Source organism: Pholcus phalangioides, unplaced genomic scaffold (assembly GCF_987345545.1).
Source record: "Pholcus phalangioides strain wild (caught in Gottingen) unplaced genomic scaffold, Ppha-v1.0 ptg000016l_1, whole genome shotgun sequence".
NCBI classification, from domain to species: Eukaryota; Metazoa; Arthropoda; class Arachnida; order Araneae; family Pholcidae; genus Pholcus; species Pholcus phalangioides.
Genome location: NW_028301609.1, coordinates 12,330,232 through 12,350,193, shown reverse-complemented (window position 1 = coordinate 12,350,193; position 19,962 = coordinate 12,330,232). Strand labels below are relative to the sequence as shown.

The 19,962-nt window shown below is 38.3% G+C and overlaps 1 protein-coding gene across 1 annotated transcript in view; it reads left to right on the top strand.

The window, feature by feature from the left end:
• The first annotated feature begins 1,371 nt into the window (after nucleotides 1-1,371).
• The window catches only part of bark (C-type lectin domain-containing protein bark beetle), an 85,850-nt gene continuing 67,259 nt past the window's right edge, over nucleotides 1,372-19,962 (top strand). Inside the window, exon 1 of the mRNA XM_089245617.1 lies at nucleotides 1,372-2,078. Within this exon, the coding sequence (XP_089101743.1) occupies nucleotides 1,815-2,078 (264 nt within the window). The 5' untranslated portion in view covers nucleotides 1,372-1,814. The remainder of the gene's footprint in view (nucleotides 2,079-19,962) is intronic.

Sequence of the window (19,962 nt, the reverse complement as noted above, 5' to 3'; positions counted from 1 at the left end):
TCGTAGCATAACTTTAGAGCATTTAAGTGGACACTTAAGATAATTTTTGAAGTTGATGCTGTAGTAAATAAAAACTATGTGGCATTGTAATACGGCATATCTTCATCTACTCTTTCAACATTTTTGAAAAATCAGTTGGAATTTAAAATTCAAACGACAGTTTGAATTGTCATGATGCCATAGAAAAAAAAAAAGAATAGACTAAATTTTCAAGATGTATGTAGTTGTATGTACAGGACATTCGTTCAAAACATTTTCCAGAAACACATGGTTTCAGGACATTCATTCCCGAAATGAGCCAATTACCAGCCCATTCATATGAGAAAAGTCTTTGCTCTTTGCATTTCGCATGTGCTTTCGGATGCGAAATCTTTCAGGCATTTGTTTCAAGTACAGTCGAATCCCGTTTTAACGAATACCGTTATAGCAAAAATCTCGTTTCAACGAACAGTTTTTTAATCCCCCAAATAAGTTTACATAGGAACAATGCTAGGTACCTGTAATTCCTTTGTAACAAAATTCTTTGTAACGAAACAAAGTGATTCCTCCGGTCTCTTGGCGTTCGTTATAACGGGATTCGACTTATTGCACGTGTTTGATCACGCGTATATGTATTTTACAGGACTTTTATCTTTCCTTCAGCTTCCACAATACTTGTTATAATTTAAAAAAAAACAACTTGATGTTATCTGCTTCAAATATGTTGAATAAGTACAATTATATCGGAAAAAATTCAATGCCTAATTGCTTCGAGTTGGTTTGAGTTATTTTTAAAATTTAACATTTATTATTATTTTTATCATCTAGTACGCAGGTAAGTGACCTTTCCCTTATAACCAAATTTCGCTACAACGAAATTTTTTTAAACAAATGTTAAAATTCGTAAAATCAGAAATTCCTGTATAACGAATATATTCATTATATCAAATTGATTTCTTCCGTCCCTTGGAGTTAATTATAACGGGATTCAACTGTACATATTACATATAATAAATTATATATACATATTATGTATAATAAATGATGTATATGTATATTATATATATATACAAGATTTCTCTTCCTTTCTCTTCAAAAAATTCTAAATTCAATTTATTTTTCTAGCTCATTTATAAAATTTAGAATTTTTTGTTTCAAAATAATGATTTATGCTTCAAAAAGAATTATATAACGTTTTTAATAAATAAAAATGTATTAAAAACTGAATAAATTAATTAAAAATAGAACACGAGAAAGAATTTCGTGTTATATTTTCTTTTTTAAAAAACTTTCCCTCGGAAAGTAATCTTGGCGCGAAATCCATCGTCGCCAAAAGTTGGGAATATTATGGTAACCCCCCAATCCCATATGGAAACAGGTAAGTATTTTGTTGTCTTTTTTTTTATTCCCCTTCACTTGAATACAAGGCAGCAGACGGCACGGGTAACGATGAATATTGCTGCTAGGCGAGTAACAACGCCCATGTTGTAGAATATTCTGTTGTTTACTTCTGTTGAAAAAAAGAGAAAAAAATCGTATTTCGTTGTGTGTCGTCTGCTTCGATTAATAATTTTTGTATTATGTGCGTGTATAATGAGAGGAAAGTAACGTGTTTACACCGTGAAAACAATGTGATCGGAACGAAAATGGCCAGACGACGACGATGATGATGAGGAGGACCATCTGAAAAACGAGTCAAAGGACTTTCACTTTTTTTTGTTGATGTTTGAGTGTTTATGAAGAAAATATAAGAGGTGTTTTTTCAAGCCTAAGTAAGAAGAAGAAGAAGAGTTAATTGTGAGGTGTGTGTATTTTGTTGTGCTCTAGCACAGCCGATGCCCGTCATCATGAAAGTGCTGTTGTTGATAACAATATTGTGCAATAATTTGTGTGGATTCGCGCTGGGCGAGTTCCCATACGACTTGGGAGGCTTCATCAGGGGTTCGAAGAACCTGCTAGTCCTCGACAGGCCCTACGAAGTGAGGTCGGACGTGATCGTCGAGGCTGGCTCGATCCTCAGGATCGATCCCGGTGTCGAAATAAGGTTCGCCCCTGGAACTGGGATTATAGTCAAGAAAGATGGAATTTTAGTAGCTGAGGTGAGAATGTTATTATTATTTTATTTATGTTTATTCCATTTAATTTTTGTGTGTTTCATTCCTTGTTTATACGGGCTCAAGCAGGGGCAGCTTGAGGAAGAAAATCTGCCCGTGCGGAACTCAATTTTTGGCGGCCCCCCTTAACAATGTTTTTTTTAACCTTTTCAACACATATTCGGCACCCCTCCTAGAGTGGCGCCCCGTACGATTGTCGGCCCAGGAGCCGCCCCTAGGCCGAGTCCCAAAAGGTTTTGTTTGTTTACTTTCGGAATGGTGACCACGAGGACAGCAATCTGTGCAAACCCGTGGTTAGGCTGTGACAACCGGGGCAGTGCCCTGAACTGAATGGGGGGGGGGGGGGGAGACGCAACAAAAATTTTCACCCAGTTTGCATAATTCTTTCAAGAGGTGCCACAAGAATAATGGCCCGGGGCCTGAACCAGTGTCTGTCCAATCGAATCTAATGGATTTGATTAGTGCGTGAAATATGACTCCCCAAGCTTAGAGGCTAACAAGGCTGCACCCCAGGGTAGTCGAAAGCATCATGGGCCTCCGGGCGAAGTAAGTTTTTTGAGGCCCTACCTGGCTAAAAATGCTTGCCTGCGAATTTGCATGCTTACTCTCGGAAATTTCAGTCAGATCTAATTTTTGTGACGTCCCTTTCTCTTCAGGCCCCCGTTTGTACCCGGGTGGGCCCCATGCTTTAAGACGGCACTGCTCCGGGCTGGGAGACGATTCCTACCTATTTTTTTTCTTTTTTTCACACGAAAAATTCGCCATGCTACAAAGATCCCCCCATGACAGGCATGGTCTGGCGGGGGGGGGGGGGTGCTAAAGATCCCAGCCTAGGGTCCTTGCTGCGAGATGCGGGGCATGTGGCACCACATTCTGCAGTAAGGCCTTCTTGAGAGTATCATGGGCCCCCGAGTGAAGTGATTTTTCTGAGGCCCTAATAGTTGGCTAAGAAACGTTCGCCTGTCAATTTACATGCGTTCTCCCGGAAATTTCTCTGGACAGCGAGGACATCAAAGTGAGAATGTGCCACGGGCCACTTAAGTGATCTGAAACAGCATCCCAGGTCAGTAAAGTGATCTATAAATGTGCTGTGGGTCACTCAAACGATCTGGGAATGCGGTCCGGGCTGCTTGAGTGATCTGGAAATGTGCCACGGATCACTGAAGTGATCTAGACATGCGCCGCGAACTGTTTAAATGATTTTTAAACGTTCCGCGGATCGCTTAGGTTATCTGGGAATATACCGCGGAACACTTAAGTGATCTGGAACAGCGCCCTAAGCCAGCTAAGTGATGTGGGTGATGTGGAACTGCACCGTGGGTCACTCAAGTGATCTGGTAATGTTCCGCCTAGTTCATTTTTACGAATTTATGTTTGGTGTAGCGTGGGGGGGGGCATATTAGATGACTCTGAGGATGGGGTTTGGCTCGCGGACCATGGGTTGAGCATGCATGTTGTAAGGGAATCTCATTTTCATGATGCTCCTCTGCATGGACGCCGGACATGGCCAACACAAGGGTGGGGCTGACAGGGCTCCAGCCCTGAGACCCGGGACAATTACTATCGTATTTTGTTTTTCATGCTATAAATTCACTATAGAAAGGGCCGTGAAAAGTCTGGTTTGGGGCTCGCTAAAGATTCCGGCCTAGGGGCCATGCTCAAGGATGTGAGAGCCATGGCTCTGGAAACTGCTACATACGGGATTGAGTCCCGTTTATACGGGACGGCTGGCAACATTTCCAGCCCCCTCAGCTCCTCTGGTTTCGAGGTCCCTGGGCCGTGCCGTGGTGGGTTTATGTGCTAAGACGCGAAACTGCTTTTGCGCTAGAATCTGGTGGGCCCAAAGCCTAACTTTTCATTGGCCTCTGTTTTTATAAATTTATAGAGTCGCTCTGAGCTCTTTCAGCTCCCCACCTTCAGGGGGGAGCATGGTGGGAATATATTGTCAGCCCCCATGGCCTCCTTTATAAGGAAGACAGGGCCGTTTTAATAGGAGGTCCGTAGATAGTTAAGAAAAAAGTTTGTTTATCAATTTACATGCTTTTTCTCTCGAAAATGTCTACAGCATCTCATTTCCGTGAGGCCATTGGGCCGTGACTGGGTAGCAGGGCCGCAACTAGTTGCCCGGTCAGCCGGGGCATGCCCGCGTTTTGGTTCCCCCTTCTGATGTTTAAGGAGATATTATGTGGCGAAATTTGTGATCCCCTCTGGTCCAGGACACCAGACATGGCTATTCCTTAGTTGTGGACCTGCCCGGATGGGTCCATGCGTTAGGACGACACTGCCCTTCGGCTGGGTGTTGAAAGTTTTGTCACGACAGGTTAATAAAGCCTGTCCAAGCTGACGAAATAGGTGGTGTGTTTCTTCCATCATTAACGAGGAAATTCTGGCATCTGATGAAGTATCCCTCGAGAAAATTCAAGTCAGCCATTATACCATGCAATAACGGGAAGGCTGATCATTACCTCCCAGAGGGGTTCTGAAGGTCGGGACGGTGATTGACGGCTTTTAAACTCGTTGCCTCCTAGATGCAGGGCAGTAGCAGTTTTTTTCCTCTCAGCAAAATATATCAAGGAAACAGATATTTTCTAGATATATGCCGAAGTGAACTCTTAAAGGAAATTTGCTGAAGTTAATAGAGGCTACTACTACTGCCTCTACTTCAGCGCCTCACGTCTCAGTGCGTGAAGTAAGGAAGGCAGGGTCATGTTTCCAGTGGTGTAGATGGTAATATGCTTGCCCGATTTCCAAGAAGGTCTGGGTTCGAGTCCCGGTGGAGACCAGATAACTTTTCTTTCCGAGCTCATCTCGGCATAACATCCAGAAAATATCCATTTCCTTGATTCGAACGTTATTTCCCAAGTTTTTGAAATTTGCACATTCATGTTTCTGGCATAAGGGGAGATATGATATTGGCTAGAGGAACCCTAATTTTGCTTTATTTGAGGGATTTCTGGAGCACGGTCCCAAATTTAACACGGCCCTAGGCGCAAACATGAAATGAAGGGAATCTGGGAAGTTCCATAGCTTTTTTATTCCCCAGAAATCTGAAATGTCTGTTCCGCACCCCCCTCCTTCTCCAGTCAAAGTTGGGCCCTGCGATAGTCCAAAATTTTTATTGTTTTCACCATTTTGAGACTCTCCATCAAAAAATGTTATTAACGTTCTCTCTCTCTCTCATCCCAGTACATTTTACGAAAAAGTGCTAAGAAAAGTAGTTGGATATCTCAAGTGCTTAAGTTATAATGATACTCGATCATTGCATTTTGATAAGGGCTATAACATTGGAAGATGACACTGACATTGTGTGGATATCTAGGGGATATGCATGACCGGATCGGATAGTGGGGCGTCCAATAAGTATTACAAGGTCTTGTTGTTGTTGCTGCAGGGGAGTGTTCCGAAGACATCATGGAGATCAGATCCATAGTCTGATGTCTTCTTATGAGTTCATTTCTTTTTCGCAGTTAAACGGTATCATTTCCTGTCATTGCGTGATCGAGTTTTGGCCGATTCCCCTTCTCCACCACATCCAGTGGACCGAAGAAAATAATAATAACAATAATAAAAATTATATTGTGTGCAGCTTATTTTCTTCCCCATCCGTTATAATTCTTGCTTTTATTGTGTTTGTTTTTCCCACTGAGATAGTGGACATTTTCCCTCTGTACTGACAACCTCCGAATTCAAGTTGTTAATTTTTCCTCTGCTAATTTTTTTTTTGATACACTATAACCTTTCCATTGTTTTTCTTATAAGCGAAGGCGTTATTATAAGGTGGCATTTGTCCTTGGAAGTGGCTGGTTTTTAAATGTCTTTTTTTTCCAAAATTTTACAATTCTAGTCATCACCATGCCATTTTTTTTCTTTGACGCGAAAAATGTTAGGATTTCCCTTGGAGAGTGATTTTCTCTAACAAGCATTACACTGAAGCAAATTTCTCATTAGGTTCACAACACGTACACGTACATTCCAACATGTATCAATTCGTTAGAAATTTCGCAGAGGAATATGGACGAGGCATATGCATGGTTTTTAATTAGTAAACATTCCTACATAGTGTTTTATAACTTAATCGTACATTTAATATCCACACAAAGCAAATTTTAAGCGTCATTACAAATTTTTAGTGGCCATGGTGACCTGGTGCCAGAGATTGCTCAAGCCACGTACAATATTTGTAAAAATTCTTGCCATAAATTTTGCAAATATTTGAGGCAATTCGCAAGTACTTATTTGAAAGTCTGGATTTGAAAGCGCCTGTGATATTTCAATTCTTAGACTAGAGTGCTTCTTGGCCTCTATCTAAGAGGCTTTGGGGGTCACCGACTTGAGAGTCGAGGGGCACCAGGTGACTGCGTAAAGTAATAGGCTATCCCCGCCCCTAACTCATGACAAAGCTTTTCTTTACGTCAGCGAATATTTTGTTAAACTTGTGGATTTTTGTTAAATTTTGTGGATTTTTATTAATACTTTGTGGATTTTTGTTAATACTTTGTGGATTTTTGTTAATACTTTGTGGACTCTGGTAAAATGTCTATTTACCCATATTAAAGTCAAAGTCAGCCATGGCGATTAACAAGATTGAATATCACAGTGATTCGGTACCATTAAATATTGTCATTGAAGAATCGAATCTTCAATGAGACTTCTCAATATGATGTCATGCATGCATACTGTATTTCTTGATACAGTATTTGGGTAATTAGATTCGTTAAAGTAAGTATCCCGGTAGTGTTGTTACGTCGTAGGATCGGAACGGTAAATTAGATCACACGGTACATTAGCAAGTTCATAGCATAGAGGCGGGGCGGGGTAATATGATTAATTAATATGCATTTCTTGTATGCGCTTAAAACGTTTTTTAAAGCAAGGAAGCTTAAAAGCCTCCTTCCGTGCTCACATTTCTTGACAATGTCTGTCTCACTCCCTCTGGCCAGTGGCCACGTGCGGAAGGCCTCATTTTTATTTGATTTTCTCGGTTTCCCCGGGTTACAACGTGGGACCTCAAAACGTACACAATTCGCGGTTGGTCTTTTCCAAAATCAGCGAGTGATAAGAAAAAAAGAAAAAATCGAATCGATAACGATGGTAGTTCGATTTTTTTTTAGATATGCAGGGTGATCTTATAGCAATTCTCCTTTCCGAATTTTACTCTAGGATAGAGTAGGGTAGCCAACACTTTGTACCAGGGAGAAATTTAAATTATTGATCCAAATAGTCACTTTGGCGCAAGTCGCACCGCTGACCACAACCACTTTGGTGCTCTAACATCAGTGGCTTTGACCTTTCTTTGAACCTTAAAGATGCAAGTAGCATCTTAACTCAGCCTCTCTCATGTTGGGCTGGATTGCTGGTCGACTGATAATCGCCGATGGTTGATCAGAATAAAGCGCATGCTCCCAGGGGCTGGACACATGCTCTCATGCGCTGTTGAATTATAGTGGTGGTCGGTTGAAGTTGGTATTCTGTATTTCCCAACTTCAAGGGGCGAAGGCGAGCCGATCTCCTCTGTAAAAAGTCTCGCCACAGAGAGCAACAGACCTACAAACAATACAAATGTAATTCAATTATAACACATCAGTCACTTCCCTTCTGAAATACAGATGGCAGCACTGAAAATCAAACAACATACTACGTACGCACTCAGAAACTCTGTTAGGTACACACACACAGTTACACTTCCGGCACAACTCACTAGGTAGTAAATCACACCCATAAATGGTGATAGACCTGAGTTGTGCTCGGTTTGAAAGAAAGAAAGAAAGAACATTCATGTTACAAAGGGTTGTAACTTTTTATACGGTCTCCTTGTTCTCTAACTTCCAATTAGAAAGTTCTTGCCCTGCCTCTCTTGAAGCCAACAAAAAAATTCTACGTTTCTAAGTGCAATATTCGCTGAGATATTTGAGTTTAAAAATTGAAAAAAGATGGGGGAAATAATGAAAAAAAGGCTTCTTCCCTATCTTATACTGTTCTTTCCCAACTTTTATCAGTTTTTTAATTCAAAAACATCTCAGCGAATATTGCACTTAGAAACATAGAATTTTTTTTTAGTTGGCATCAGGAGAGACCGGGCAACAACTTTCTAATTGGGTTTTCGAGCACAGGGTTTCGGTAAAAACAGTTAATTTTTGTATTTTAATAGCTATACAACACCCTTGAAACATGAATGAATTACATATCAGAGTTCTACATTTTATTTGGTTACTTTTTATAATTGGAAGTACGACTCTAGGTCGCCATAAAAATAGGTAAAGGGTTACTTAATCGCCCTTCATATACATATTTGTTTAATGTTATTAATTTATCCATTTGAGGCATGGGATTGCAAAAACCAAATTTTATACATATTAGTGGAACTTGCGGTGTTGCTTTAAGTATTATTAATAATATAAGTACTAAAAAAAAAGTGAAGAGTGTGGTGAGCTGTTATCCTTCTTTTTCTTTTGTCAAGGAGTGGTTTTGGTTGCCCTGTTCTTATCACGGAGCTCTTGGAGTACATACTTTTCTCTACAAAAATATTAAATAAGGACCTTATGGCAATGATTTCTTATCTATGTAAGTAAAGATAAGAAACGAAACAATATGGCGTTGGTAAAGACTCACGTTATCATAATGCTAGTTTTTAGGCTCCTTCTATAAATATTTTAGTTGTAGAAACGTACAGCCGACTTGAACCAAAAAATATATGACCGGAAAAAATTGTTTATTGAGCATAAACTGAAGTTCTGTTTGATTTTAAAGTCTTGTGGTGTGTTGTGGCAGATTATTTAAAAAAAAATGTGATATCGTGATAAAATACACATAGGTTTTACTCAGGAATAATAATTTTATTTCTACGTCGCGGGGGTGCCGCGAGATGTTTTTGGAGAAAATATTGTTGAAGGTACCGCTGAAGAGCACGTGGAGCGGTGGTTCACAAACTTTTGACAATCGCGTCTCACTTGCCCAAGATCAGAGGGTTCTTAACCCTTTAGGCTCCACGAATCATTTATACCAATAACAATAACATCAAGTTCACTAACCCCCTGTGCCAATAAAATTAACGTCGAGTACCCCTTTGCAAAATAATATGCAAAAAAAAAATCAATATAAAAGCAGTGAGTTGTTTTCTTATTAAAGCTCACGTACCCCGTGAAATCTCTCCGAGGATACCCAAGGGGTCATTGGACCTCTGGTTAAGAACATGCCTGCCCTAGGTAAAGCCGGATTTAGTAAACATATCATAAAATTAAATAATTAAAATTTAGTTTGATCCAACCAGTTGAGACCCAAAGCACCCTAATGGCAATAACAGTTGTACAGGGAATGTGAACACATTCCTTCTAATTAGTGGGCTATGTAGGTGCACATGAATATCTTCAGCTTGGTGCGATGCCCTAGCACTTGGACGCACACACTTTGAGAACCATTGCCTGGAATATACTGCAAACTTAAAACTTTTTGAACACAGAAATTCAAGGAAAAAGTGAAAACTGGCAGTTTATGTAAAGGTAGTGATTTTTGGAAAAAATTCATCTCTGTCTCTACCAGGACTCTCGTATTCGGATGCCGAGAGAATCGCACCAAGCTCAGTATATGCACGATTATCTACATAGCCCACTAATTAGAATGAATCAGAGATCACTTGCCTGGTACAACTGTTATTGCCATTAGGCTGCCCCGAGTAATCACTACCCGGGTTCGAGTTCCGGTAGAGACAAAAATAAAATTTTTCAAAAAATCAGTATCTCTACGTAAGCAGCCAGTTTTCACTTTTTCTTGTTTTTACATCCTTCTCTACTAATACAATAATTGCAGAAGAAGGGTATTCCAGTGTTTTCTTGATGGAGATGTTCTTTTTCCTCTTCCATCTTGTTACCCTACGTCAGGGCTAGACAAATCTCAGGGGTCAGGTCGCCATGACGACTAAAAAATTAGTATTGATGCCTAAAATTTTCTTTGTGTATTTACTAAATTGCTGGCTGAGAGTAGCAGAAAATGTTTAGAATTTATAGCAGCATATCTGCTAACATGAAAGAGGGTCACTATGCCCTGAAAAAGTCAAAAGAAGCATCATTTTGGACCTTATTCTCCGGGTAAAAATTTTTTTGGTGCTTAAAAATTTTTCTCTGGCACCTAGATTTTTTTGCGATTTGTCCAGTCCTGTTTTACACCTGCTCAGAGGTATGCTATATCGTATTGAATCTTGATACCATACAGGAAAACGTTTCTTTTTTTTGTTCTATCTCTATGTTTCATCTTAACTTCACACATTGCTCTCTCATAAGATGTCTCCGAAACGTCGCAATCGTTTTTTTTTTTTTCAACTCCCACGTTGACAAAGCTATCTTTTCTTCCTGGGTCAAAGTCGAGGTTTTGCAATTGATGGCAAAGCGGGCTTTTCTCTTGTTAGTAAAAGTCCCAAATAATTTTACCAAAAAAAAATCATATTAGGGATCCGAGTACTATCAGAATACGTATCAAATACATGAATGTTTGACTAGCCTTCATGTTTGTTGATGAAAAAAATCGCCGCCAGGTGCATTGTTTGGTAAACCGTTGGGTCTAAGAACATTATTTAAAAATAATTTTGATTGTTTTTTTTATACTAACCTTTTTTTTTTTTTCTGGAGAACCTGAATTCCATTTAAGAAAAATAGGGGAGGGGTAACTAATATATCGGCATGAAGGATTGAGGGGAAGAAACAAAAGAGAACGCATTTCATATCTCAGATGAACTCCACAATTGTGAATCGACATAAACAAAGCTATATATAGCAACGTTTCTCAATTAGCGGTCCTCAGGCAGACTTGGTAATTTAATTCCAATTAAATGAAAAATTATTCAATTTTATTAGAATATATTAATTGCTGCAACTATTAGTATAAAAAAATTAGACATTCATACTTTGGGTAACCATATTTCATGAAGAAAAATACTGGCAATCGCGATTCAGAATAAGGGATATTGCTAATTGTAGCCAAAAAATACAATTTTCGATAGATTTTGCTGATTATTGCTAGCTATAATTGCTGAAGGGCGTAGAAATTAAAGATCAAAATCGCAGTAAACAAAAATGCATTTCATGAAGAAAACGTTCATCACCACATTGCGTCATACATCATTGAGAAAAATACCGGAAATTCGAATCTTAAATACGGAAAAATACATGACATCGCCATTTGTCACCATAAACGTTGCCATAAGGGGGTAAAATCACCTTTAATATTACCATTGGCCGGAAAATGAACTATTAGAAGTCGCAGTGAATTTAAATGTTGTTCATGGAAAAAAATTGAAAACGTGATAAATATTCAAGATGAGAATATTCATAGTTATGCCTATAAATATCGTAATAAAATTTATAAATAATTTAAAATGATAAAAGTTATCTTCATGGAAGATCACAAATTCAAACAAGCTTCGTTGAAAAAACGGAACAATCGTATTGGCGTTGAAACAAGAAGGTCCCGTAAAATACGCGTCATATGGTCACACCATAAGTTACTGGTTCGTGTAATCGTTTCAGACATTTAACTGGGCCTTGGGTTTAGAAAGGTTGAGAAACGCTGCTGAATAATAGTAAATGAATTTCTCAAGAACGTTGCTTAAGGTGTCGGGCACCTTGATGAAAGTTGGAATAAAACGCACTACGAATAACGAATTTGTTCGGTGCATTCTCTGGTGTGCCCAAAAGCCGTTTTAGTACCTACTCACCCGGTCTCCGGTCTCACAAACTTGCACGTATTAGATGGATATAAGAAGCTACTTCTATCGATAGCTGTTGGTCAAGATTCTATGCATCTCGTTGCAGCGGTTACGTGCGAAAAAAAAAGTGCCCTGTTATTATCATTATATAGCAGAAGAGTATCTTTCTCTTTTCTACTCTTCTCAAGGTCATTTCCCATCTCTACGAAAAAGTTCGTTAAACTTTTGTTCGTTAAAGAACAAGAAGAAAGAATCTGGGAGACAACCCTTTCGTCTTAGCTGAAGACAATCCGTAAATTATAGAACCATTTTTCTTTCCTTTCTATCTGTAAAAATCTTCAGGAAATAAAGAAGAAAGCAATCTGAAAGTTTCAATTCTTTCTTATACAGTGATAGCCAGAGATGCCGCTGTACTCTAATTTACCGGGTCCCGAGACCCAGCAGGTTATTGGCCGAATCTGGGTCCTTTTTGGGTAAGAGTGAGTACCTCTCGAAAAAAAAATTAAGCACACACATGGTTCCCCCCACATAACCATTCACTGGTATGAATCAAATGAATAATTCATTTCTAAAAACATGTTCAGTCCAAAGGTTCATTGAAAAAAAGATTAATTTTCCAACTTATAACGAGGTTCTTTTACTCTCACTGTCTATTACTAAAGAACCAAATTTTTATGCATCCTTTCTCGAAATTCCGGGTATTTGAAGCGCTATAGCGCGTCAGCGGCATCTCTGGACATTAAAACAAGTCTTGACATATGAAAAAAAAATACATAGACGCCAGCCAAATTTTTCAAGAGCTCAGACATGATCATAAACAGGGCTTGATAAATCGAAGGAAAAAAAATTACGCGCTAGCCATACTTCCCAAAAATAAAGAATGCTTTTTGTCTGGGAAAAACCACCTAAATAATTTGTTTCGTGCTTTCCTGGTGATCTTTTCCTATGTTGGTGGAAATGGACTTCAATTTAGTCATCACACATATAGATATCGACATGTGCCGGTTCAAAGCTTTGATATGGTTCTTCTATAGACTAGTGGACCTGTGATATTCTGGAAGTGGGACGACTACAGATAAAAATCAAGTAAAGGGGAGCTCTATTGCAGATGATTTAAGGGACTAGAGAGACCAGTGATAAAAGCAGATATGACGCATTTGAGTGAAATAAGGCGGGAAAAAGTGAATCCAGAAAATATACATGGAGCTCCATATAACCAAGGGTCCACGAACCCTGTGGGTGGTTTTGGAGAGTCCGTTTTCTTTGAGGAGAAAACTCTCGACTCAGTCTTTTTTGCAGTATCAGATGCTGAATATTATTCTGTAAAGGGGTCCGTGGCCTTCATTTTATTGGTAGGGGAGGTGTCTCTAGCTTCCATCTTATTGGCCCAAAGGGTCCGTGGAACAGAGGTTATCTCTGTCCTACAAGAAGGGAGCTTATAGGTATCAAGCCCCGGAGTACGCAGATCCACCTTATAATTTTTTTTTACTCCACAAATTCATTCAGGAATCGGTTTATTGAGTAGAAAGGGTCTCAATGATATATATATTTTGGAGAGTGGCTTTGTGTTAAGACAATGGGGGCAATAAGAAATAAATTTAGTCCAAAGGGGCTAATAAAAATTTGTTTTAGTCAACCTATACTTGTGCGTAGTCTTTTGCGCTTTTATACTACTACTACTGCTTAACCTTACATGCACTTCATACTCATTCTCCTGGGGAATTTCTATTTACTATAATTAGTACATGCCGGAACGTGTTGTGTGTGCATATGTGTTTCATTAGCGTATTTATGTTATCAGAGTTATGTGTGTTTCGTGTTCAAGCGGTGCTGCCATCTGGAACGTACGCACGATCGACTTTTAGGAAGGGGCATAAGGGATTTCTTCCAGAGAATTTTCGAATTACCAACCTTTAAAAAACATTTGAATTAAAGAAATGATTAAAATAACATATATGCAGAAGGTTTTTCTTTTGATATTTTAATTTTTTACGAAGATATTTTTAAATGAAAACTGATTTTTTTTTTTTTTTTTTTTTTACTTTGAGGGGGGGGGGGGTCTCCGTCTCTAGCAGCTATTTTTTCCATATTTTGAGATGAAATGGCAGATCCCTGAATTTTAGCATTATACAGTTTAAGTATCGTGCGGTAGGCCTGTGCCTGCTCTCTGCAGAAAGAGTTTTTCAAATGGGAGAATGTGTTTTTAAGCTGCACATTGGAAGCAGGGTTTAAGCTACAGTCGAATTTTTCGCAAAATGCGAAAGAAAATCGTAGAATGCGAAAAAGTAGTGGCCACTTTTCGCAAAAATGCGTGCAGGACGTAAGAAACGAGCAGACATCCAACCATCAATCATTACATTAGCATTGCAGCATTTTGCTAAAGCTTCCCCCCCCCCCCCCCATTTTCGCTTTTTGCGAAAGGAATTTTTTATCCAGTTTAAACCCTGATTGGAGAGAGAAGTTATATAAATATGACCGTTTCAATAATATTATGGAAGTACGGTACAATAAAAATATAAAATTTGCATAAATGGTTCGTATTTTATTTGATCCGTGATGCACCATAAAACTGCATTGCATCAGTTTTCTTCTTTCATTCGGATTAGTTTTCCTTCTGTTTCGAGATCACTTTGCTATATTTCTCCCTTTTTTGAAGTGTTGTTCTAAATAGGAAGAAAAATCGAAGATTATAATATTTACCGTATTTTTGTTGTGTGTGTCACTATTACACGCTCGAGTTGGCGTTTTATATATTCTTTGGAGCGTGAAATTGCTACATATGTACATTTTCAAAATTTTGTTTTGTTCCGCAGTTTGTTTTCTTTTTCTTCTTTGGATGTCAGATGATATGATGACTTAAGGATTACGGTCATTTTCTATATCATTTCGATGTATGTATCAGTTAGGATTGATCGAGGAAAAACAGATTCTTTTTTCCGTTACTAGGTTCAGGAGAGAAAAAAATTTCGATGTGACTGAAAATAAAAATAGACGACACTATGTCATGTCGTCATGTTCATAAGATTAACGATGCCATTTATGACAACGTCATGTTCACAAGATTTTCACTTGAACAGTTTTGTTTTTCCTTATGAAATACTGTGATTGGTTTTTTTTTTGGTCATTTTTGTCACACCACGGCCATTTGCTGCACATATGGGGCCCGGGACCTACAATTTATCGCCCATTCTGAACGGCAGCTTTCGATATTTAGATTTTTTTTTACTCACCAAGAGGTCGGTCCGCTTATCCCTCGGTGGGAGACTCCCTGTGGTAGCGATCTAACGTGTTTTTTTTCTATGTGGTCGATTTTTCTGTTGTCCCTTCCCGTCAGGAAAGTTTTTGACTTTCAAACATACTTTGGTATTTTAGGCGAGTATCTTGGACTACTGCGCCCCTCTGTCTTTAAAGTTTTATCGGGTGCCATCAACCAACTTTTCTAACGCCGGTATTACATTATAAAAGTTTGATAAAATTTTTTCATAAAACTTGAAAAATGTAACCAATAAGCACATTCGTTTACATTCGAGAGAACTTAACTGATCCACCTATTGGTTGGACTTTTCAAGTTTTATAAACGAATTTTTATCAAACTTTTATAGTGTAATGCCGGCCTTAGAATTACACTACACTAAACAGTGAGTGTGTATTGACGGTTTTAGTAAATATTGTAAATTCAAATAAGCATCGTTGGAAAAACGGGACAAATGTATAAAAAAATCGGAACAAACAAAATTAAAGGAATGCCCCGTAGTACAGGACACAAGTGGTCCGTAAAATTGTTTCAGACATTTTAGTGGTTCTTGAGTTCAGAAAGGTTGAGAAACGTTGCTGTAAAAAAGTGTGATTGCTAAATTGTAGTGTATGAATGACACAAAATTTTTTGATTTAATGAACTAGTGTGTCTTTTCGTTTAGGAAAAGTATTTGAAGTCCCGGAAATGTGTCGAGAAAACATTACTTGAAACCGTTTTCTCGAGATTAAACCTATTCTTTGACTCTTGATAGATTTGGCTGGAGCCTATATTTAAATTTTTTTGATTTGGCAAGTCTTGTTCTAGTTTATCAAAGATACTGTTTGAAAAAGAAATTATTTCATAAGTTCTTTATAATTTACGCCGTTTCTCATGTCTAATAAAAAGTAGAATTTTTTTTTTTTTTTCACATGGGAGTTTTTAAAAATAAAAATAACACCTTTTCTAGGCAAAGTGCGAGTTTCTGTTATAAATCGTGCTCTCAATGGTAAGTTCGAACTGCACATCTCATCAAGCGGCTCTCGTGACCGTGCTTTTTATTTGGTAAGTAATATTTCACGAGTCTGTCACGAATTTTCCTCATATAGGGAATGGAGTAGGCGTGAAAAATAGCTAATCGGTTTGTCTCGAGTCGAGAACCAGAGCTTTCATAGTTCGTGCAGCACTTGAGAGGCATATTGTGTTCTGTGTGTGTGTGTGTGTGTGTGTGTGTGTATCCCCTTGAAATACATTCAGAATGGAAAAACCGTTTCGCTTCGTTGACATACAGAAAAAGAAAAAGCCTTATTATGTGGCCTTCAAATTGGTTATCATGAATAAAATCGCGTTTCATATTTGAATTTACTCAACGAGGTATTTCGAACCAGCATTTACGGTTTGCCGTGTGTTGCATAAAGGAAAAAAGTCATATTCCTTCGGGAACGTATGATAAACCTCATCCCGTCCCACATCATAAAAGAGCATTAATTTTTTCACCTGAGGTGACCCTTGTATATGTCTGTAGTCACATCCAAGCAGGTGAGATACCATCGTGTAGAGTTAGTGGAATCTGTTCAAATAAAAAAGAAGCAGTGGATAGTAATTAATGATGATCACGTGTTTCCTAACCGTCACGTATCTCAATTACTTTTCTGGTGCCGGAATTAATTGATCACGAAGTACCGTAATTTTTGGTCATGGCGCGATTGTATCGTGACGACACCACCAGTAGGGGAAATGCTCAGGTGAGCTAACATATGATGTATTCTGTATTTATATGGGCTACCTTTTTGTTTTATTGAGGAAGATGTTATTTTTTTCTATTGGTGTAAGGGCTTTCGTGGTCGGCGTCTGATGCATTTGTGAAACTTTCCGTTTTTTTGTTTGTCTCTGGGCCTCTTAAGGGTCCTATACACACGATCAAATATTTTTCGCAAAGATTATATTGATGCAGACTTTGCCCATACACGATGCAGTTATTGATCCTATAACTTTTGTCCGTTTGAAACAATCTTCTGTATTGTCAATGAACCCTGGCGCCATCGCTAAACCTCTCCGAACTTCGCCGTGTGATTTCAAACATTGACATACATCAGGGATTTCAGGTGCCAAATCACCATGGTGATTACAAAGTCGGTATTGACGCCTAAAATTTTTTATATGTGAGGGTGATGGCTAAAGCAGAGTCTAAGGATGTCACAAAACTTTCTAATTTCATAATTCGTCTTCCTTTAACGTGGGAAAGGGGTTCACAAAAAGCCGAAAAAACATTAGGCCTATTTAGGATTGTTTTCCTTGAGAAAAACCGTGCTTGGCTTCTAAGAAATTTGGATGGCGCCTAAATTTTTTTCGTTTTGTCAAGCCCTATCATACATGTTATTAATTGCATGGGCAAATCCCATGTTGCGCAAATAATTTAGAATCTACTCGCTTTAGTTCAAACATTTGCAAAGCTTCAAGCCGCACCATACACTTGCAAATGATTTTACCAAATGTTTGATCGTGTTTGGAACTTCTTGTAGTTTTTTTTTCTGACGTTTTACCTGCTTGCATGACGAAACATTTCAGAGGTGACGTCATTCCTTCTCAGAGAGATAGGCCTGGCGTTTAAGAGACTCTATACATACAACTACTTCTGCATAACCGTAAATGCACCCCGTAAACATTTCTATGCGGAATTTCTAACAACTCAGTACATCACTAATATCTAAGACAGATAACAGCACAGAATATGCATAATTTTAACAACATAAACACGTAATAAATAAGATACACATGCAACACGTTCCGGCGTGCACCAATTTGTTAAAAATTCCCCAGAGGAACGTTAACGAGGTACAAGTATGGTTAAGTGATTGTGTCTCTGTTACTTACAGCAGGATAGTGGGTGAAACGTTTGGACAAAATGCAAAAAAAGAAATACCGACAGACAAAATACGGACAGACAAGTCTGCTGAATAAAAAATTCTGATCAGCCTGAGAAGTTTATGAAAGTTTGAAAAATTCCATCTATTAAATTTCGAAGTATAGGAGAAATCGCTAATTTTAGAAACGCACGTGATTGTAATATTTTGATATGAAATGTTCCGTTTCGCGTATGTATAGAAAAAAAAAGGCTAACGAATGTATTGCATCGCTATTGTCCGTTGTTTCTGGTAATAGATTCATTCCACTGGATTTCGACCCGATTACGGCGTAGGCGTTATTCGGAGGGGCCCCGACCTGTTCTCTCGGTGACCTGCAGTGAAAGGAAAAGGTCTCTCTCGACTACCATTGTTTCCAACTTCGGAAAATAGAAGTCGATTTTGAGGCCCCAAAGTCATTTTTTTTCCTTCGGGGTCTTTGAGGTCAAGGCTGCACCAGAGTCTTTGTGTGTGTGTGTGTGTGTGTGTGTGTGTGTGTGTGTGTGTGTGTGTGTGTGTGTGTGTGTGTGTGTGTGTGGACTCTGAAAGATGTACGTTAGGTATAAAAGAAAACATGTTGCTTTTTATCATGATGAGTCTCTGTTGCGATGTTTATCGTTTTACTCGGAGTTGTTATTATTCATGTGTTTCTAATAATAAAAAGATCGTATTCCATATTTTCACCATTATTTTCAGATCTATTTTTCGGATGTTATTATTTATATTTATCTACTTGAATCTCGCGGACTCGCTTCGGAATAGTTGAAAGTCTATCCCCGTCTGTCTTCCCTTGTGTAAAAAACTATTATTTGAAGACTGTCCTTGAAGTTCAAAGTTTGAAGAGTTTCAAGTTTTTTGTCCGAAGTTTCATTATCATTCGGGGATTTCTTTGAAGAAAATGCCTGTCTCCACAACCTTTTTATTTTCACATTTGATAGTTGTATGGCACATATAGGTGCCGTATTTTCCCGCGTGTAACCCATGGGTGGTACGTTAAAAAGATATCAAGATTTCTTAGTGTAGATCAGCGGTTCCCAACCCCTTTCCACCTTTTTCTTCCTTCCCGCACCCCCAGAACAATGCGACTTACCTCCCCGCAGCCCCTTGGTTAATACGTTTTTCATCTGTTAGAAAATTCATTTTTTTGTGTAATTGATTACATTAATTATCAAAATTAATTTCTATGAATTTTTTTTTTATTTCTTAATGTCTTTTCGGCTTTGGCTAATATTTTACTTTGGCTTCATTTTTTTTTAAAATTAATTCCAAAACGAAACTTGAAAAAAAAGTTGAAATTTTTTTACATTTTTTTGAGATTTGTAACAAAAAAAATTCATTAAAAACAGTTCTTCACTTATTGATTTCAGCCACAACTACAAATTAATGTTTCTTTGACACTTCACTGAATTTTTTGACGTTTTTCCTTAGTCGTGTGTGTTCACGACAGTTTCAACTCTAAGCACAACATGCTAATAACACGAGGTACCAATGTAAACAAACCAAGAAATAGTTTAGGTAAAGAATGGTATTTTTCTCAACCAAAATGGAAGACAAGTACGATCGCTAATTGAAAAAGAAACTTTTACAACGCAAAATTCGTATGACACATTTCTGCCAGCAGAAGTCAGAAGATGAGGCGTCAAAATAGTGGTTTAATTCATATTTTTTTAGGAATTGAAAAATTCAATTTTCATCATAATTTTAATCATCATTAATTTTCCCGAATAACCAGTCAACATGTTGTACTTGTTTTTCCATCTCGCACTCCCAAAAATGCTCTCCCGTACCCCCCCCCCCCCCGGTTGGGAACCACTGGTGTAGATTATATACTGCCGCGTCTAATCTGTAGCTTTTTTTCCTCCCTGAGTGACTGGAATGGAAATAATTATTTTAAAAATTAATACAAATACTCGGCCACAACAGGCAAAATGCCCAACGAGGCGGCTAAGAATACATAGAAATAATTTTTTAAAGCTTTACAGCTTTACACGAGGTGCGTTCCACAAAAACTTGGAGTAAAATCAGGAAAATTAGAGAGCA